We start from the raw sequence: 22,659 nt of genomic DNA on the forward strand, positions 1-22,659 counted from the left end.
AAATGGTTCTTGTATTTGTCTCTGAAGTTTGACTTTTGGACGTTCTTAGAACTTAAAGTCAACGTTGGGACATAAACGGGTTTGTTCAGTTTATTCGGGCCTCGTTCAGATCGAAGCCCAAATCAGATTCGGAGGCATGCGCGATCTGAATCTGACCACCTAGCATAACTAGAACGGAGTCGGAGTCGGTGGAAGCGGAGACGCTGACGTATCCATTGCGGGGCGAAATTAGCTATGTGGCGGATACGGTCTGTGGAATCGAAATCCTATCTGAATCTGATTAAAAATCCAAATTGGGTTGCCGTCTAAACGAAGGCCTTCAAGATTCAAAATGGCGTCAGTGTCAGTTGCTGTGTAGTTAGCATCTGACCTGCTAAATTGAGAAAGTATGAGTTTGGTTGATCAGTGGATACTCGATGCTAACAGACGCTAACGGACACAGAGCTCGGTCCGACCGCCGACGGTTGATCAAACAGGCGAGGAGACAAAAAGCCACAGAGGTCTTTCAGAGAGTCGGGCTCTGCGATAGTAAAAAGGTTTCAAGATTCAGTCATTGCTAAGATATCCTAGTCAGAAACGGCCTAACGTCTGACCAAAGGTCAGGGCTTATGAGGTCACAGTTCAAGATCCCTAAGGGTGAGCGGTCAGAGGTGATGGGGTCAAGTGGAACCGTCCAGCAGCTGTCTCAGCGCCCTCTCGATGTTGATGCGGTGGCCCAGTCTGGTGACGCCCAGCTCCACGTAGTCCTCCTTGGTGAGGGCGGGGAGGTGGGAGCCCTCGATCTCGTGGTCCTGGAAGCGCTGGCGGTGTTCGGCCAGGCCCACGCTCTCCAGCCAGTCGCCCACGTCGTATTTATTCCACAGGTTGAGGGGCCGCTGCCGCCACGGCCGCAGGGCCAGCAGGGGGCCGCTGAGCACCGGCGAGGGGCACGGGGAGGCGTGCGGCGACGGCGAGGGCGAGCGGGACCGGGTCCGCGCGCTGGCGCTCCGCATCACAAAGCGGACCTCCTTCGGTTCCGAGGGGAGGCTGAGACTGGACGACTTCAGGATGGTCAGACCGCGACCCGAGCTTAGATCTGGCCGTTCAGAACAGGGCGTGGGGGAGGAGGCGAGTCCTATCGACCTATCGGAGGGGGAAGGAGAGGGGGAGGGGCTCCGGCGGGTGACAGGGTAGCGGCTGCCTGGTCGAACGGTGTAGCTCGAGCCATACCCTCGCTGGGAGATGGTGTGGAGTTCCCCGAGACTGGAGAACAACCTGCGACAAATCAAAGAGAAGGACGTACCGTAAAAAGTACTGGTATTAGCATTGATTCAAACGGGACCAGTACCCACTTCCTATCTATGGTTAGCTTATCCGAACACAGAAGTTTAGCTAACGGTTGATTCCAAAGCCAGAGAGGCAAATCATTCATTCAGAGATTTTTAGTCGTTAGTCATCTGCGAAGAAGTTGCACGTTAGTTAGCTGTTAGCGTGACTTGGCGATAACGAGAAGTGTTTACCAGAGACAAAAACCTACGATTTACTCTCTCCACTGTCCACACATCTGGAACAAGACAAACATTAGATGACGTTAAAAACACACGTACACATGCACGTACGTACAGCTCAGTACTGCAGTATTTTCCATCTTACCTGGCGCCACCTACAGGTGACCTCCGACCTGGGTCGAGGGGGCTAGGCTCCTCCCCCAGAGAGTGACTGTCTTTGTTGAGCAGCTGTAGCCTGTTAGCGAGATCCAGTCCGGACCCGGCCCTCCCACTCAGCTCCAGCGCCGATGCGGACCGGCTCGTCAAATCCACAACCGACCCCGAGCCCTGACCTCCCAGTGCAGCCGGGCGTCCCCCGTCCTCTGGACTGAAGCCGCGGCGCTCGTCCCCGCGGTCGTCCCCGCCCCCCCAGAGCTTGGACCGCCTCTGGAACAGGTAGCGCGGCTGCCTGCCACCGCTGGTGGGGGAGGAGCAGAGCGGCGAGGAGGGCGAGGAGGAGGCGGCGGAGGGGAGGAGCTCGCTGTCCGACGACTGCTTCAGCAGCGGGTCGCGGAGCGCGGAGCGACCGCGGCCGATGGGCGAACGAAGGCGTGGCTTCAGGCCCGACGGGGAAGTGACCGTGGACGAGGAGGACGGGTGAGCCGCTGGTGGGGAGGAGGGGGAGGGGGGAGCGGGAGGCGAGGCCAAAGTGATGGAGGGCGGGAGTGAGCTCGGCGAGGAGGCGCTATCGTGTAGCCGATCGTCGCCTCCTTCCTCCTCTTCCCCTTGTCGACCCAAGTCAGAACCGCTCTCTCCGCCTCCCTCTCCACCTCGTCGTGGCAACAGGGTGAGGGAGGACGGGGGAGGAGCCCCCGCATTGGAAAAGGCGAGGGGCGGAGTCACTAAACCAATCCTGCGCAGCTCCTCCCTCGTTTCCTCATCACTGGATGACAACAATGCTGGTGGGAGTGTCACAGTGTAAGCCCCGCCCTCCTCCTCAGAGCTGCCCACCGTCAGGCTCCTGCGCCTGTCAATCAGCGACTGTGAGTGACTCTCATTGGACAGCGGCGGCAAGGGGGTGGGCCTCCAGCGCTCGGGGGAGGGGGCGGCGGGCGACGTCACCCCTCCCTCTGTCTCTGGACGCTCCACTTGTCCATCGGGGAAGAGAGGCGGGGTTATGATGCGTTTGTGCCTCAGCTCGGGGCTGGTTTGAGGAGTGGCGCGCTTGGTTCGCTGTTCCGGGCTGGTCTGCGGGGTGGTGCGCTTGGATCGCGGCTCGGGGCTGCTCTGAGGGGTGGCGAGAGGGGTGCGCTTGTGTCGGCCCTCTGGGCTCGCAGCCGGGGTGGGGATGGGCGTGGTGGAGGCAGACGCGTGTTTGGTTCGAGGCTCGGGGCTCGGCGTCCGGGCGGTGAGCGCTCGTTCTCGTGCAGCAAGAGCCAGGGCGAGTGGAGAGGAAGGGTCTGAAGAAGGAAGAGAGAGAGTGAAGGTGGAGGGAGCTTCAAGGTTCTGTTGGGGTTTACTACATCTGCAATAGTCCCTCAAAGATATGTCAAAGGTCCTCAAAGATCTTTCAACAATCCTCAAAGATCTGTCAAAGTCCCTCAAAGATCTGTCAAAGTCCCTCAAATATCTGTCAACGGTCCTCAAAGATCTGTCAACGGTCCTCAAAGATCTGTCAACGGTCCTCAAATATCTGTCAACGGTCCTCAAAGATCTGTCAACGGTCCTCAAATATCTGTCAAAAGTCCTCAAATATCTGTCAAAAGTCCTCAAATATCTGTCAACGGTCCTCAAAGATCTGTCAAAGGTCCTCAAACAGCCAAAGTCCCTCAAAGATCTGTCAACGTTTCCTCAAAGATCTGTCAAAGTCCCTCAAAGATCTGTCAAAGGTCCTTATTTACGTTGTGGAATGCTCCAAATTCCCGGCCATACTAGAATTTCACTGCATACCTCAGAGTTCAGTCCTACCTAAATGATTTGTCCTAGAGAACCTACAAGCCTTGGGCGAAAGGTGGGGTACACTCTTGAAAGATCGCCAGACAAACAACCATTCATGCTCCTACAGTCAATTTTAGAATGTCCAATTAACCTCTGCATGTTTTTGTTGTGAGAGGAACCCGGAGAACCTGCAAACTCCACGCGGAAAGGCCCTGGGGGTTGGACCGTTGGCCTCTCCTTGGAGATTAATACCACAAATCTTAAGGTTTATCTAGAAAAGTCTTGACGCCAATTCTACGTCATGAATTCTGCGACGAGACCACGTAGAGTGGCGGCGCTGGACTTACCCAGAGGTTTCCCCGTCAGCGGGTGGAGGAAGGTGTGAGGCGTCGGCGAAGGCGACAGGACCGGGGCGGGGGGAGGAAGCTCGCCGAGGTCGTCCATCGAATGGCTCTGAGTCAGAAGGGGCGGTGTCTGGTTGTCTGACCCCGCCCCCTCGACAGAGAGGAAGAGGGACGACCGGCGGCCCTGAACCCGAGCACGCTCTGAAAGAACCTGCTGCTGGTACAGCTCCGCCCTGCTGGGGCTGCCGGGCCCACCCACATCTAACTTGGACGAATCGTGATCTCTGAGGCCGAGTCCTGGAAGAAACAGCAAAAAGACGAATGAGTGTCAGGATTTGGAGGCATTGGTTTTTATAGCTGTGTCTCGATCGTGGACGTGAACAAGACCTCGTGAGTATAGCAACTTTATCATTTAAGCTAACAACATGCACAAATTGATAAAAACGAAAGTCCTAACCCTGCTCCTCTACAGGAAGTTGTTTCAACAAAGGCGACTTCCTCCTCTGCGGTTTGGTGGGCGGAGCCTGCTGTCCCACGTTAGCATAAGGGTTTTCTATTGGTCGAGCCCGGCGGCGTGACAGCGGCGAGTGGCCAAGGGCGGGGCTGGTGCTGTGGAGGGACAGCGTGGAGGTGTGCGTGGTGGTGGTGTGAAGCGTGTGCGTGGCGGTGTGCGTAGCGGTGTGCAGCGTGTGTGCGGCGGCGGCGGCGGCAGCGGAGTGCGTGTCGGGCTGCAGCGGCGGCGGGGGCGTGTCCTGCAGGATGATCATGGACCTCGCCTTCCTCTGCCGCTCGGCGTGGGCGTGGCTCCTCGACGGCGAGTCGGCGAGCTCGTGCAGCCGCGGCTCCGCCCCCGGTTTGAAGCTGGAGCGCGTCAGCCCCTCCCCTCTGGCCGGGGGAGGCGGCGGCAGGAAGGACGGCGGGGGTCCAGAGTCGAGGAGGAAGAGCGGCGAGGAGGGAGGAGGAGGCGGAGCCGTCTGCGGAGGCGGCGGGATGAAGCTGTCGGTCAGCGAGGAGCTGCGCGGAAACCGACTCTCGTTGATCAGGGCGGTGATCCTGTCGTCCTCGGGTGTGCCTGTCGCGGTAACCATGGAGACGTGACGTTAAAGACGAGAACGCCAAACTTCCTGTGAGTGTGTTGTTGTTGTTGTTGTTGTTGTTTTTCTCACCGAAACTCTTGGTTCTGGACATTCCTCGGGGTAAAGGCATGGTGGTCTTCTCCGGGGCCGAGGGCGGAACCAGACCCTGACGCTCGAACAGCGACTGAACAAACACACGGGAAACAAATATGACGTGAAAAACCTCCCCAACATCGGGGCGAAGCGAATTAGCTTTCGTTAGCTAGCGTCTCACGTTAATCTCGGCCTGGGTGATCCGCCGGCTCGTCGGTCTCTGTTTGACTGTCGCCGCCCTGAAGTCGTCCGATGGGCGCGCCCTGAGGACCACTTCCTGCTGACTGCTAGCCAACATCTCGTCCAGTTTCTCTGGAGGGGGGAGACACGGAGAACGACGTGAACAAACAAAGACGTTTAACGAAACAGCCTTCACGACATCATGACAGCACAGAGGTCGCGATAGGAATTGCACGTTTGCTGCTTTCGCTCAAGGTCAAACGTTTGAACTTAAGCGGAAAATTAGCATGAGACGATTATTCGTATTCCAATCACGCTAACACCAGTAACGACCACATCCCGTCATGTTCGGATGTTATCCGGTAACGATCGACGCCGGCCGCCGTCGCGGTTAGCATTTAGCGTTCCTCAAGCCACGACCGCTAACAGCGAGACCGTCATCATGCTAAAGCACGGCGATGACACCACGACAGTCCGACAACACAACACCGACGTCACACGCCGCCAAGGCTGAAAACCACAAACACAACATCAGATGCACCATCGAGTCCATGTGACTCACCGAAGCGCCTCCTCCTGGCTGCAGAGAGAACAAAGGTCAACAACACAATGCTGTGACTGTGTGTGTGTGTGTGTGTGAGAGAAAGAGTGTGTGTTTGTGTTTGCTTTACCTATCTCCTCCAGGTCAGCGGTCATGGACTTGGAACGAAGTGTCAGCGAGGTGCTAGGGGCTCGCTTGGGAGGGGGCGGGGCTACATGGCGAGGACCAATCAGATTAGAGTTAGAGGGCAGACAAAGAATGTGGGGTCAAGTCCTCCAGTGAACAGAGAGAGACACAAATAAACATCTTTTACGTACAGTTCTATTCTGAATTTAATGTTTAGTATTTAGCAAAATTCTGCCTTTTTATTTCATCAAATTTAAAAAAAATGATATAAGACCTATAGCTAAACTCCGCCCCTTAACTCACTCATTTTTGGCTGTTGTTTGAGTGAAGTTTGTTTGTAAAAAAAATGCAGAAAAACAGTTTAAACTCTTGGTTAAATCTGGTCTTTCATATGGTAGTGCAGTTAGCTTGTGTTGTTAGCATGAGGCTAAATCGGTTCTCGTAGTTTTGCCGGTGAAAATGAGCTAATGCTAACACTGAATCTGGTCTTAACATTGGTGGCAAGTAGCTAACAGTAGCAAGTAAACTTAACGAACGTTTGTGTTCAGGTTGCCGACTATTAGCCAATGTTAGCCAACATATATAGCCAAGTAAGCTTTATATGGTTTGTCTTATGCTGCTTTTCTATTTTCTATTTAGTCACAGTTGAGAAGTCGGACCATGGACTCAAATTTATCTTCAGCTAGCTATTGTTAGCAATACTAGAATACAGTAACAGCGATTTAGTACTTAGCAACATGTCTACAGTTAAAAACTACATAGTACTATGAGTTTGACTGACATACCATAAAACAAAAACACTAATACAAAACAACCTCGGAAATTCCGAGTTCCGACTACAACATTAGCAGCGATTAGCTAATGTTAGCAACATGTAGCATGCTCATCATTTCACTCCTCTTACAACGTTATGAAACCCCAGGAACAGAACAGAATATCCGAGTCTGTTGTGAAGCTAACACTCAGCTACGATGGTCCAGTGGGCGGGGCTTAGCCATAGGTAGCTATGTAACCAAATTAGATAAATAAAGACGAATATTAAATCAAAGAATAGTAGCAGCAGTGGCACCTTTCTTCCTGATCAGGTTGGATGATTCCGATTTCCTGGACACGGACACGACTTTCATCAACAGGTGACTTCCTCCCTGACGGATCAGCGAGACGACCTGACGGTGACCCACCTTCACCACGTCAGTGCCGTTCACCTGACAAACACACATACAGGTAAATACAGTGAAGCTTTATTCATATACATGTAAACATTACCGCAGGTGACAGGTGTGTTACCTCTATGAGAAAGTCTCCGGTCCGTAGCCCCGCCCTCCAGGCCACGCCCCCTTGGTCAACCGACTCCAGGTACTGAAGGGCGGGAAACGCAGGCGTGGGGGCGAACTCCTCGATGGGCGTCTCCGCTGGAAACAGACGGTCGTATTTTTTTTTATTATTCGCGATTCAACGCTTTTCGTAGCAATAGCCGCCGAGGCTCATGGGAGTTGCAGTTTTCCGTTTGTCGTCGTCGTCGTTATTTAACAAAAATACCTTTAGCTCCTCTCAGGACGAAGCCGAATCCTTCGCTCTCTCTCTTCTGCAGCACGGCCGTCTTCTCCTCGATCACGTAGTCGCTGAGAGACACGGCGATGAATGTTATTCACGTTATCGTTCACGTTAGCTAACAGCTTTCATTTTGTTAGCTTTTAAAGGAAAAAAACAACAACAAAACCTTTTACGTCTGTCTGCTGGCAGCCATTTTGTCCCTCAGGGACACGAATGCAGGAAGCTAGTGCTAGCTAAGCACGGCTAACGTTACCTACGCTTGTTGTTTGTCAAAACAACTGCATATAAAGGTGCATTAAATGACAAATAATTATTAATAATAATAATAATAATAATAATAATCAGTCTCAGGAGACAAGTCCAACTGTATACATGAACGTTTTTGAATTAAAATGCTTAATTGATCACATTTTGTCTCAATATCTTCACTTTATTGCACTAAAACGGATGTTTTTGCCTCATTACGTACTACGTGATACACAGTTTTTAAATATAATGACTATAATAGTAATGTTTACCTGTGTGTGTGTGTGGCATTTATGTAAACAAAAATCAAATTTTAGGATATTTTTTAAATTAAATTTGTGTTTTTGTATGAATTTAAGCAGACAAATTATATATTTAATTTAATGTCCCCTCACTGTTGGTAGAAAATAAACATTTGTCATTATTTAATGTTTTTAGGGCGAAAGCCGGAAGCTAGTGCTAGCTAAGCACTGCTAACGTTACAGAGGCTACCTTTATTTTTGTTGTTGTTGGTCAAAATAACTGCATATAAAGGTGCATTAAATGACAAATAATTACTTTAAATCAGTCACAGGAGACATTTCCAACTGTATACATTTACAATTTTATACAATTTTAATTAAATTGCTAAATTTATTATATTATTACGCAATATCTTGACTTTAGCGCGCTAATATTGACATTGTGTGACATATACTTCGATAAAACGGGTGTTTTTGCCTTGTTACGTCGTACGTGATGCAATATAATGAATGAAATAGTGTGTAATGTTTACCTGTGTGTGTTATGTACAAACAAAAAACTAATTTTAGGGTATTTTTTAAATGAAAAATGTTTTTATTTGAATATAAACAGACAAATCATATATATTTTAGCATCTTAATGTCCCATCACTGTTGGTAGAAATGTCATAATTTATTTCATTTATGTTTTTAGTCTTAATTTGCATAACCTCCACTGTGTGTGTGTGTGCTGTGAAATGCGGGCGTTGCAGTAACCGTGTTTCACCTGTAGGAGGTGTAGTTGTCATAGGATCCTACAGTGTAGTGTCTGAACAGCCTCTTGGTCCTGTCTTCTCTCGTCTCTGAAACACACACACACACACACACACACACACACATTTACAGTTAAACACAGTTAGCTAAATGCATATGTGTGTATGTGTGTGTGTGTGTGTGGGGGGGAGAGAGCGCCCCCTAGTGTTCGCATTATTTACCCAGCCTGGGGTCGTACTGCCTCATCTGCACTTCTTCCACACAGTCGGCGGGAAACCAACCCGTCCGCCCTTTGACGCTTCCCTCCCAGAAGCCGCCCTCGCCGATGGACAACACTGCAACACAGATGTAACAAACAAACAGTAAACAACAACAACAACAACGCAGCAGCTGCGAGTAAACAACAGCGACAACAGCGAAGGCCCCCCGACCTTTGACCCTCTCTCCGCGGTGCAGCTGGATCTCGCCCGGCCCCTGAGGGACGTGCGATCGCGTGGCGATGAAGGTTCGCCCGGGCACGGCACTGTAGAGCCTCCTCTTCCTCATCTGAGGGGTCAGAGGTGGAGACGAGGGGGGGCTGTTCTCCACGTGACCCGCCCCACTGGGGCTGAGGGCACACGGGTCAGAGGTCAGGAGTCAGGGGTCAGAGAGGGAGACAGAGGCACAGTGAAAATACAACTACACTAGACAACGTGCCACAGTATATACTGTGTGTACAACAAGTACTGTGTGTGCTGAACGAAAAGTACTACTTATATATGAAACATGAGTACTATATATACTGAATGAAAAGTACTACTTATATATGAAACAAAAAGTACTATTTATACTGAATGCAAAGTACTATGTATGCTGAACAAAAAGTACTATGTATACTGAATGAAAAGTACTATATATACTGAATGAAAAGTACTACCTATATGAAACAAAAAGTACTATGTACACTAAACGAAAAATACTATGTATACTGAACGAAAAGTACTATGTATACTGAATGAAAAGTACTATATATACTGAATGAAAAGTACTACCTATATGAAACAAAAAGTACTACTTATATGAAACAAATCGTACTATGTATACTGAATGAAAAGTACTATATATACTGAACTTAAAGTACTACATATATGAAACAAAAAGTACTACTTATATGAAACAAAAAGTACTATGTATACTAAACGAAAAGTACTATGTATACTGAACGAAAAGTACTATGTATGCTGAACGAAAAGTACTACTTATATGAAACACAAAGTACTATGTATACTGAACAAAAAGTACTATATATACACTGAATGAAAAGTACTATATATACTGAATGAAAAGTACTACTTATATATGAAACAAAAAGTACTATGTACACTAGACAACATGCTACAGTATATACTGTGTACAACAAGTACTGTGTGTGCTGAACGAAAAAGTACTACTTATATATGAAACATGAGTACTATATATACTGAATGAAAAGTACTACTTATATATGAAACAAAAAGTACTATTTATACTGAATGCAAAGTACTATGTATGCTGAACAAAAAGTACTATGTATACTGAATGAAAAGTACTATATATACTGAATGAAAAGTACTACCTATATGAAACAAAAAGTACTATGTACACTAAACGAAAAATACTATGTATACTGAACGAAAAGTACTATGTATACTGAATGAAAAGTACTATATATACTGAATGAAAAGTACTACCTATATGAAACAAAAAGTACTACTTATATGAAACAAATCGTACTATGTATACTGAATGAAAAGTACTATATATACTGAACTTAAAGTACTACATATATGAAACAAAAAGTACTACTTATATGAAACAAAAAGTACTATGTATACTAAACGAAAAGTACTATGTATACTGAACGAAAAGTACTATGTATGCTGAACGAAAAGTACTACTTATATGAAACATAAAGTACTATGTATACTGAACAAAAAGTACTATATATACACTGAATGAAAAGTACTATATATACTGAATGAAAAGTACTACTTATATATGAAACAAAAAGTACTATGTACACTTGACAATATGCTACAGTATATACTGTGTACAACAAGTACTATGTGTGCTGAACGAAAAGTACTACTTATATATGAAACATGAGTACTATATATGCTGAACGAAAAGTACTATTTATATATGAAACAAAAAGTACTATTTATACTGAATGAAAAGTACTACAAAAAGTATTATGAAACAAAATGTAGTACTTGTATGAAACAAAAAGTACTATTTATACTGAACGAAAAGTACTCTGTTTACTGAACGAAAAGTATTACATATATACGAAACAAAAAGTACTATATATACTGAATGAAAAGTACTACCTATATGAAACAAAAAGTACTACTTATATGAAACAAATAGTACTATGTATACTGAATGAAAAGTAATATGTATACTGAACGAAAAATACTACATATATGAGAAAAAAAGTACTACTTATATGAAACAAAAAATACTATTTAAACTGAACAAAAAGTACTACATATGAAACATGAGTACTATATATGCTGAATGAAAAATACTACTTATATATGAAACAAAAAGTACTATGTACACTAGACAATATGCTACAGTATATACTGTGTACAACAAGTACTGTGTGTGCTGAACGAAAAGTACTACTTATATATGAAACATGAGTACTATATATACTGAATGAAAAGTACTACTTATATATGAAACAAAAAGTACTATGTACACTAGACAATATGCTACAGTATATACTGTGTACAACAAGTACTGTGTGTGCTGAACGAAAAGTACTACTTATATATGAAACATGAGTACTATATATACTGAATGAAAAGTACTACTTATATATGAAACAAAAAGTACTATGTACACTAGACAATATGCTACAGTATATACTGTGTACAACAAGTACTGTGTGTGCTGAACGAAAAGTACTACTTATATATGAAACATGAGTACTATATATACTGAATGAAAAGTACTACTTATATATGAAACAAAAAGTACTATGTACACTAGACAATATGCTACAGTATATACTGTGTACAACAAGTACTGTGTGTGCTGAACGAAAAGTACTACTTATATATGAAACATGAGTACTATATATACTGAATGAAAAGTACTACTTATATATGAAACAAAAAGTACTATGTACACTAGACAATATGCTACAGTATATACTGTGTACAACAAGTACTGTGTGTGCTGAACGAAAAGTACTACTTATATATGAAACATGAGTACTATATATACACTGAATGAAAAGTACTACTTATATATGAAACAAAAAGTACTATTTATACTGAATGCAAAGTACTATGTATGCTGAACAAAAAGTACTATGTATACTGAATGAAAAGTACTATATATACTGAATGAAAAGTACTACTTATATGATACAAAAAATACTATTTAAACTGAACGAAAAGTACTACATATGAAACATGAGTACTATATATGCTGAACGAAAAGTACTACTTATATATGAAACAAAAAGTACTATTTATACTGAATGAAAAGTACTATGTATGCTGAACAAAAAGTACTATGTATACTGAATGAAAAGTACTATATATACTGAATGAAAAGTACTACCTATATGAAACAAAAAGTACTATGTACACTAAACGAAAAATACTATGTATACTGAACGAAAAGTACTATGTATACTGAATGAAAAGTACTATATATACTGAATGAAAAGTACTACCTATATGAAACAAAAAGTACTACTTATATGAAACAAATCGTACTATGTATACTGAATGAAAAGTACTATATATACTGAACTTAAAGTACTACATATATGAAACAAAAAGTACTACTTATATGAAACAAAAAGTACTATGTATACTAAACGAAAAGTACTATGTATACTGAACGAAAAGTACTATGTATGCTGAACGAAAAGTACTACTTATATGAAACATAAAGTACTATGTATACTGAACAAAAAGTACTATATATACACTGAATGAAAAGTACTATATATACTGAATGAAAAGTACTACTTATATATGAAACAAAAAGTACTATGTACACTTGACAATATGCTACAGTATATACTGTGTACAACAAGTACTATGTGTGCTGAACGAAAAGTACTACTTATATATGAAACATGAGTACTATATATGCTGAACGAAAAGTACTATTTATATATGAAACAAAAAGTACTATTTATACTGAATGAAAAGTACTACAAAAAGTATTATGAAACAAAATGTAGTACTTGTATGAAACAAAAAGTACTATTTATACTGAACGAAAAGTACTCTGTTTACTGAACGAAAAGTATTACATATATACGAAACAAAAAGTACTATATATACTGAATGAAAAGTACTACCTATATGAAACAAAAAGTACTACTTATATGAAACAAATAGTACTATGTATACTGAATGAAAAGTAATATGTATACTGAACGAAAAATACTACATATATGAGAAAAAAAGTACTACTTATATGAAACAAAAAATACTATTTAAACTGAACAAAAAGTACTACATATGAAACATGAGTACTATATATGCTGAATGAAAAATACTACTTATATATGAAACAAAAAGTACTATGTACACTAGACAATATGCTACAGTATATACTGTGTACAACAAGTACTGTGTGTGCTGAACGAAAAGTACTACTTATATATGAAACATGAGTACTATATATACTGAATGAAAAGTACTACTTATATATGAAACAAAAAGTACTATGTACACTAGACAATATGCTACAGTATATACTGTGTACAACAAGTACTGTGTGTGCTGAACGAAAAGTACTACTTATATATGAAACATGAGTACTATATATACTGAATGAAAAGTACTACTTATATATGAAACAAAAAGTACTATGTACACTAGACAATATGCTACAGTATATACTGTGTACAACAAGTACTGTGTGTGCTGAACGAAAAGTACTACTTATATATGAAACATGAGTACTATATATACTGAATGAAAAGTACTACTTATATATGAAACAAAAAGTACTATGTACACTAGACAATATGCTACAGTATATACTGTGTACAACAAGTACTGTGTGTGCTGAACGAAAAGTACTACTTATATATGAAACATGAGTACTATATATACTGAATGAAAAGTACTACTTATATATGAAACAAAAAGTACTATGTACACTAGACAATATGCTACAGTATATACTGTGCACAACAAGTACTGTGTGTGCTGAACGAAAAGTACTACTTATATATGAAACATGAGTACTATATATACACTGAATGAAAAGTACTACTTATATATGAAACAAAAAGTACTATGTACACTAGACAATATGCTACAGTATATACTGTGTACAACAAGTACTGTGTGTGCTGAACGAAAAGTACTACTTATATATGAAACATGAGTACTATATATACTGAATGAAAAGTACTACTTATATATGAAACAAAAAGTACTATGTACACTAGACAATATGCTACAGTATATACTGTGTACAACAAGTACTGTGTGTGCTGAACGAAAAGTACTACTTATATATGAAACATGAGTACTATATATACTGAATGAAAAGTACTACTTATATATGAAACAAAAAGTACTATGTACACTAGACAATATGCTACAGTATATACTGTGTACAACAAGTACTATGTGTGCTGAACGAAAAGTACTACTTATGAAACATGAGTACTATATATGCTGAACGAAAAGTACTACTTATATATGAAACAAAAAGTACTATGTTTACTGAATGAAAAGGACTACAAAAAGTATTATGAAACAAAATGTAGTACTTGTATGAAACAAAAAGTACTATTTATACTGAACGAAAAGTACTCTGTTTACTGAACGAAAAGTATTACATATATACGAAACAAAAAGTACTATATATACTGAATGAAAAGTACTACCTATATGAAACAAAAAGTACTACTTATATGAAACAAATAGTACTATGTATACTGAATGAAAAGTAATATGTATACTGAACGAAAAATACTACATATATGAGAAAAAAAGTACTACTTATATGAAACAAAAAATACTATTTAAACTGAACGAAAAGTACTACATATGAAACATGAGTACTATATATGCTGAATGAAAAATACTACTTATATATGAAACAAAAAGTACTATGTACACTAGACAATATGCTACAGTATATACTGTGTACAACAAGTACTATGTGTGCTGAACGAAAAGTACTACTTATATATGAAACATGAGTACTATATATACTGAACGAAAAGTACTACTTATATATGAAACAAAAAGTACTATGTACACTAGACAATATGCTACAGTATATACTGTGTACAACAAGTACTGTGTGTGCTGAACGAAAAGTACTACTTATATATGAAACATGAGTACTATATATACTGAATGAAAAGTACTACTTATATATGAAACAAAAAGTACTATGTACACTAGACAATATGCTACAGTATATACTGTGTACAACAAGTACTGTGTGTGCTGAACGAAAAGTACTACTTATATATGAAACATGAGTACTATATATACTGAATGAAAAGTACTACTTATATATGAAACAAAAAGTACTATGTACACTAGACAATATGCTACAGTATATACTGTGTACAACAAGTACTGTGTGTGCTGAACGAAAAGTACTACTTATATATGAAACATGAGTACTATATATACTGAATGAAAAGTACTACTTATATATGAAACAAAAAGTACTATGTACACTAGACAATATGCTACAGTATATACTGTGTACAACAAGTACTGTGTGTGCTGAACGAAAAGTACTACTTATATATGAAACATGAGTACTATATATACTGAATGAAAAGTACTACTTATATATGAAACAAAAAGTACTATGTACACTAGACAATATGCTACAGTATATACTGTGTACAACAAGTACTGTGTGTGCTGAACGAAAAGTACTACTTATATATGAAACATGAGTACTATATATACTGAATGAAAAGTACTACTTATATATGAAACAAAAAGTACTATGTACACTAGACAATATGCTACAGTATATACTGTGTACAACAAGTACTGTGTGTGCTGAACGAAAAGTACTACTTATATATGAAACATGAGTACTATATATACTGAATGAAAAGTACTACTTATATATGAAACAAAAAGTACTATGTACACTAGACAATATGCTACAGTATATACTGTGTACAACAAGTACTGTGTGTGCTGAACGAAAAGTACTACTTATATATGAAACATGAGTACTATATATACTGAATGAAAAGTACTACTTATATATGAAACAAAAAGTACTATGTACACTAGACAATATGCTACAGTATATACTGTGTACAATGAGTACTGTGTGTGCTGAACGAAAAGTACTACTTATATATGAAACATGAGTACTATATATACTGAATGAAAAGTACTACTTATATATGAAACAAAAAGTACTATGTACACTAGACAATATGCTACAGTATATACTGTGTACAACGAGTACTGTGTGTGCTGAACGAAAAGTACTACTTATATATGAAACATGAGTACTATATATACTGAATGAAAAGTACAACTTATATATGAAACAAAAAGTACTATGTACACTAGACAATATGCTACAGTATATACTGTGTACAACAAGTACTATGTGTGCTGAACGAAAAGTACTACTTATGAAACATGAGTACTATATATGCTGAACGAAAAGTACTACTTATATATGAAACAAAAAGTACTATTTATACTGAATGAAAAGTACTACAAAAAGTATTATGAAACAAAATGTAGTACTTGTATGAAACAAAAAGTACTATTTATACTGAACGAAAAGTACTCTGTTTACTGAACGAAAAGTATTACATATATACGAAACAAAAAGTACTATATATACTGAATGAAAAGTACTACCTATATGAAACAAAAAGTACTACTTATATGAAACAAATAGTACTATGTATACTGAATGAAAAGTAATATATATACTGAACGAAAAATACTACATATATGAGAAAAAAAGTACTACTTATATGAAACAAAAAGTACTATGTATACTGAACGAAAAGTACTACATATATATGAAACAAAAAGTACTATATATACTGAATAAAAATTACTATATATACTGAATGAAAAGTACTACCTATATGAAACAAAAAGTACTATATATACTGAACGAAAAGTACTATGTATACTGAAAAGTACTATGTATACTGAACGAAAACTACTACCTATACGAAATGAAAAGTACTATGTATACTGAATGAAAAGTACTTCCGATACTGAAAAGTACTATGTATACGAAATAAGAAGTACTATGTATACTGAAGGGGCAGCTGTGGCCTAGTGGTTAGGGCTTCGAGCTCGAGACCGGAAGGTAGCCGGTTCAATCCCCGACCAGTCCGCAGCTGAAGTGCTGTTGAGCAAGGCACCTAACCCCCTCACTGCTCCCCGAGCGCCGCTCACTGGCATGGCAGCTCACTGCGCTGGGTTACATGTTCTACACCTCACTGTGTGCTGTGTGTGTTCACTAACTCACTGCAAAATTGAATTTCCCCTTGCGGGACTTAAAGGGTTCTTAAAAAAAAAAAAAAAAAAAAAGAATGAAAAGTACTATGTATACTGAGTGAAAAGTACTACGATACTGAAAAGTACTATGTATACGAAATAAGAAGTACTATGTATACTGAATGAAAAGTACTATGTATACTGAGTGAAAAGTACTATGTATACTGAACGAAAAGTACTATCTATACAAAACAAAAGTATTATGTATACCGAATGAAAAGTACTACCGATAATGAAAACTAAAGTACTATGTATACTGAATGAAAAATACTACCTATACGAAATGAAAAGTACAATGTATACTGAATGAAAAAAGTACTATGTATACTGAATGAAAAGTACTATGTATACTGAAAAGTACTATGTATACTGAATGAAAAGTACTACATATATAGAAACAAAAAATACTACTTCTATGAAACAAAAATACTACTTATACAAAAAAGTACTATGTATACGAAACAAAAAGTACTATGAAACAAAAAGTTCTTTCTACACAAAACAAAAAGTACTAACTATACAAAAAAAATGACTATCTATACAAAACAAAAAGTACTATGAAACAAAAAGTACTATCTATACAAAACAAAAAGTACTAACTATACAAAAAAATGACTATCTATACAAAACAAAAAGTACTATGAAACAAAAAGTACTATCTATACAAAACAAAAAGTACTACAAGCGCGAGAAAGAAAAAATGACGTCAAAAACTCGCCGCTAACTCGTTTCCACTGAAAATACCTGAGTCTGCGCGTGTGTCGTCGCAGCGAGTGCGTGTGCGTGTCGTGGTGCGTCTCCAGGCTTTGGAGGGAGGGGCCAGGGGAGGAGGCGGGACTTTCCAGAGCGTTGTCACTGGCGGAGCGAATCAGAGAGCGCGGCGACGACAGACCGTTCCCCGCCGTCGGCGACCGCGGGGCGCCGCCGCCACCGCGGTCGCCGCCTCGCCGCCGTTTGGTGTAGGACGGGGTTTCTCTGAAGGGAACTACTTGGACACATGTATACAGATACACACACGTGCACAAACACACACACACACACACACACAGAAACACACACATACACACAGAGTTAACAAGCTAGTGGTTCGTAAATAAAGCGTCACCGGATTAAAAATGTGTTTTAAAAACTCACCAACATCAGACGTTTTATGGATTTTAATGATTTCTGCCAAATCAAAGTTCCCAGCAATGATCGCCACCTACACACACACACACACACACACACACACACACACACACACACACACACACACACACACACACACACACACACACACACACACACACACACACACACACACACACTCTGTCAACACTGAAGTTGAACATGACGTTAGCCGTGCTTAGCTAGCCCTAGCTTCCTGCATTCGCCCTGAGGGACAAAATGGCTGCCAGCAGACGGACGTCAACATCCTCACCTCATAAAACCTACGTCAGTTTAAGTCTACGACATCTTAAGAACTCGTTTACGTCTTTATTTCACTGTTAGACGAACTTTATCAACGGGAAACTTCAGTTCCCTGTTGAAAAACTCTGTCCAACAGTGAAATAAAGACGTAAACGTGTTCTTAAGCTATCGTAGACTTAAGCTAACGCGTATTTTATTATGTGTTGTTTTTGTTTCGTGGCTAAAATCAGACACAAACAACGCACACAGCCCAAAAACACACAGGATTGTTGTGTTGTTGTGTTGTTGTCGTACCTGAAAGGCAGTCTGGTTGTTGTAGTTCTTGATGTCCTTGTTCGCGCCCCTGAACAGCAGCACTCGCGCACAGCTGTCCTGCGAAAACCAGCGGCGGCCATTTTGTTAATCACAAAAACAAACAAAAACATGTGACACACAACAACATTTTTTTTTTTTACATATTAAAGAAATCGGGAAACTATGATTAACACAATTTATAGTGTTACATTTATCACAATAATAGTGACGCAGAGCCCCCCCCCCCTTTATGAGCCCCTTAGGGCCCCATAAAGGCTTGGACCGCCCCTGCACTGTTGTTATTATTATGTAATCATACGTGTGTGTGTGTGTTACCTGGTTGTAGAGCGCGCACAGATGCAGTGCCGTGTTTCCTGATGCATTCTGGGAACTCATGTCGGCGCCGTAGAAGAGCAGGTGCTCCAAGTGCTGCACGTTGCCATAGCGACATGCCTGAACTCACATACACACACACAGGCAAAAAAATCATAATGGTGCAGAGCTCCGACTTATTATCAGCACCGGTCGGTGCGTGCGTGCGTGTGTGTGTGTGTGTGCGTGTGTGTGTGTGAGTGTGTGTGTGTGAGTGTGTGTATCACCTGGTGGATCTCCTGCCACCCGTTCTCATCAGTCATCCCTGTAACCATGACAACAGGGAAATATTTCAGCGGGGAAGGAAGTGGAATGTCTCAACGACAACACAATTTAAAGTTCGCTAATAACAAAAGCCGTTGTTTAAAGGGCAGCGGTGACATCATCACACACACACACACACACACACTCTCTCACACACACACACACACACAGTGACAGGCCGGACTGGTCGCTCCGGGCTTCCGTACCGATGGTGGCGTGGTCCTGCAGCAGCAGCTCGCAGCAGTAGGGGGCGCCGCCCACCATGGCAGAGTGGTAGAGGGGAGTGAGGCCTCGACTGTCCTTGTAGTCTGGAGACGCTCCGAGATCCAGCAGCGTCTATTATACACACATATATATACATATACATGAATATATATATATATATATATATATATATATATATATATATATATATATATATATATATATATATATATATACATATACATGAATATATATATATATATATATATATATATATATATATATATATATATGTATTTGTGTTAAAGGGACAGTTGTGATAATGTGAGGCACTGACTCACAGACAGAAAAACAGATTTTAACCACTTAACAAATGACTCATCCGATCAAATCTACGTCAGTTTAAGTCTACGACGTCTTGAGAACGCGTTCACGTCTTTATTTCACTGTTAGACAAACATTTCCAACAGGAAACTGAAGTTTATAAACCACTCACTCTCCCACACCAAACCCCATAGAGAAAATCACTGATTTTAGCTCACGGTGGACACAGGAGCTGCTGGTCCTCTGCTGCCTCGTGTGGTCACTTTGTGTCACTGAAGTCGATCTGAACGAAAGTTTTTAAAAGCCGAATTTGACAAAATAAGACATTGTAAGTTAGTGATGGAGGCAGCAGTGGATCAACAACTCCTGTGTCTCTGTGATGTTAAAATCACTCATTTCTCTATGGACTTTGGTGTGGGAGAGTGAGTGGTTTACAAACTTCAGTTTCCACTTACTTGAGCCCTTTGCACTGAATAAAATAACCATAAAAACAAGTCTACGATATGTTGAGAACACGTTCACGTCTTTATCTCAGTGTTAGATAGATTTTATCAACAGGAAACAGAAGTTTGAAAACCACTCACTCTCCCACACTGCTGGTCTACTGCTGCCTCGTGTGGTCACTTTGTGTCACTGAAGTCGATCTGAACGAAGATTTTCAAAAGCCGAATTTGACAAAATAAGACGTATGAAGTTAGTGACGGAGGCAGCAGTGGATCAACAACTCCCGTGTGCTGTTATATTTGTTTTTAATTAAAATCGCTGGTTTTCTCTATGGGGTTTGGTGTGGGAGAGTGAGCGGTTTATAAAACTTCAGTTTCCTGTTGTAAAAGTCCGTCGAAGGATGTGACCAGATATTAGCACATATTTTTATACATGTTTATATATGTTAAGTGGCTAAAATATGATTTTCCGGCACAAGGGGGCACTCACAGCACAGTCAGAAAAATCCGGAAATTATTACTTAAATATGGCAAAATAGGATAGTTAGCGTGCGCGAAAGGCTATTTGCTAAAAAACCGGCCGTGACGTTTTTGTTCAACCACATAAAAAGTGGACCGCGTTCTTGCTTTGCTAGCGTCGCTACCGAGCGTAGCGCGAGTGCGCGGAGCGTTTCCTCACGGTGAGCGCGGCGCTGTTCCTGCAGAGGACGGCGCGGTGCAGCGCCGTGATGCCGTCCCTGGTCCTGAAGTCCAGGTGAGCTCCACCGCTGCGCAGGACTTTGATGAGCTCACAGCTCTCCTCCAGCTGGACGGCAAGAGTCAAGGGACACTCTGAGGACGGACCGAGACACACAGGTTAGCTTTGTGATGATGGGTTAGACGCGTGTGTTGTTGTTGTTGTTGTTGTTGTTGTTGTTGTTGTGCGTACCGCCGCTGTCCGAGTCGTGGAAGTTTGGGTCGAGACCTTTCTCTAGCCATTTGGAAACTTTCTCCACGTTCTTCTGATGAACATGTTCCATGAAACGCTTCAGGTTGGCCTGAAACACACGCACAACACGACGTCACTGCGCTAACTGTACGAAGACGCTATGTTAGCGTGCTTTAAGTATGTGTGTGTGTGTGTGCGTACCTTGGTGTGTAACTTGGCCAGCTGTTTGTCGTCCACGTAGCTCTGCGTGTAAACTCTGCGCTTGTAACGAAACTGTGGAAACACAGACGTCCAAACAAAATGTTTAAGACGTTAGCTTAAACTGAAACGCGCCGCAAACGTCAGAAAGGTACGATTAGCCTGAGCACACGAAACAGCGTTTCGGAAAATATTAAGACTGGGAAGGAAACAAGGTAGCCAACGTTCCCTAGCCAGGGTCCGCCCACTACTCCTAAACTCTTGAAGGCGATGGGTTAAACGCGGTACCAAATTAGCTAAAATCGTGGCTATTTTCGATCCTGCGTTTCAGTAAAAGCACATGAATACAAACTAAAAACACTCATGACACTTGTTCTTTGCCTTTTCTAGTTTGTGCTCTTCCACTCTGTCGTTTTTTTTGCAGGTCATACCGAGACTCCTGGGCTGCAGGATCCAGATCCAGATGCAAGGCTATTAATATTAGTAGTAGTAGTAGTATTGTCGTCTTTGTTATTATGCTACGATTCAAATTGTAGTAAAAGTATATGTGTCACCACAACCGGCCTTGGCATATACTGCAGGATCCAGATCCAGATCCAGTTGCGAGGCTAGGGTTAGGTAGCCATTGTCATCATTTGTTTGTTAAAATTTATATAAGTATATGTTTTTTTGTAACAATTAATGCTACTGATTGCATAAATGATATGGTGTCCTTTCACCACAACCGGCCTTGGCATATACTGCAGGATCCAGATCCAGTTACGAGGCTATTATTATTATTAGCAGTAGCAGTATTGTCGTCATTTGTTATCATGCTATGATTGAAGTTGACATTGTGTCTGTCGCTACCTTGTCTCATATGTCCTTTCACCACAACCGGCCTAGGCAGACGCTGCATATCTTTGAATCTGTGTCTGTTCGTTGTGAAACTGTTGGGCTTCTGCAGGACATACCGAGACTCCTGGGCTGCAGGATCCAGATCCAGTTGCGAGGCTATTATCATTATTATTATTAGTAGTAGTACTATTGTCGTTATTTGTTATTACGCTACGATTAAAGTCGTCTCCACCTCGTTTCCGCCTTCCCTCATTTGGCCTTTCACCACAACCGGCCTAGGCAGACGCAGCGT

The 22,659-nt window shown here is 41.3% G+C and overlaps 1 protein-coding gene across 1 annotated transcript in view; it reads right to left on the reverse strand.

Annotated features, from left to right (window-relative positions):
• Positions 1-271: 271 nt before the first annotated feature.
• Positions 272-22,659, reverse strand: part of shank3b (SH3 and multiple ankyrin repeat domains 3b) — a 33,996-nt gene continuing 11,608 nt past the window's right edge. Inside the window, exons 4-27 of the mRNA XM_083902663.1 lie at positions 21,534-21,605; positions 21,333-21,441; positions 21,084-21,235; positions 19,640-19,769; positions 19,397-19,434; positions 19,134-19,250; positions 18,798-18,875; positions 18,228-18,294; positions 17,838-18,081; positions 8,991-9,166; positions 8,781-8,894; positions 8,573-8,648; positions 7,304-7,386; positions 7,052-7,176; positions 6,834-6,969; positions 5,769-5,849; positions 5,660-5,677; positions 5,099-5,229; positions 4,915-5,008; positions 4,206-4,820; positions 3,752-4,045; positions 1,633-2,926; positions 1,517-1,543; positions 272-1,254 (exon numbers count right to left, since the gene is read on the reverse strand). Of these exons, the coding sequence (XP_083758789.1) occupies positions 660-1,254; positions 1,517-1,543; positions 1,633-2,926; positions 3,752-4,045; positions 4,206-4,820; positions 4,915-5,008; positions 5,099-5,229; positions 5,660-5,677; positions 5,769-5,849; positions 6,834-6,969; positions 7,052-7,176; positions 7,304-7,386; positions 8,573-8,648; positions 8,781-8,894; positions 8,991-9,166; positions 17,838-18,081; positions 18,228-18,294; positions 18,798-18,875; positions 19,134-19,250; positions 19,397-19,434; positions 19,640-19,769; positions 21,084-21,235; positions 21,333-21,441; positions 21,534-21,605 (4,866 nt within the window). The 3' untranslated portion in view covers positions 272-659. The remainder of the gene's footprint in view (positions 1,255-1,516; positions 1,544-1,632; positions 2,927-3,751; positions 4,046-4,205; positions 4,821-4,914; positions 5,009-5,098; positions 5,230-5,659; positions 5,678-5,768; positions 5,850-6,833; positions 6,970-7,051; positions 7,177-7,303; positions 7,387-8,572; positions 8,649-8,780; positions 8,895-8,990; positions 9,167-17,837; positions 18,082-18,227; positions 18,295-18,797; positions 18,876-19,133; positions 19,251-19,396; positions 19,435-19,639; positions 19,770-21,083; positions 21,236-21,332; positions 21,442-21,533; positions 21,606-22,659) is intronic.

The sequence above is a fragment of the Microchirus variegatus genome, assembly GCF_963457635.1.
Source record: "Microchirus variegatus genome assembly, chromosome: 16".
Classification (NCBI taxonomy): Eukaryota; Metazoa; Chordata; class Actinopteri; order Pleuronectiformes; family Soleidae; genus Microchirus; species Microchirus variegatus.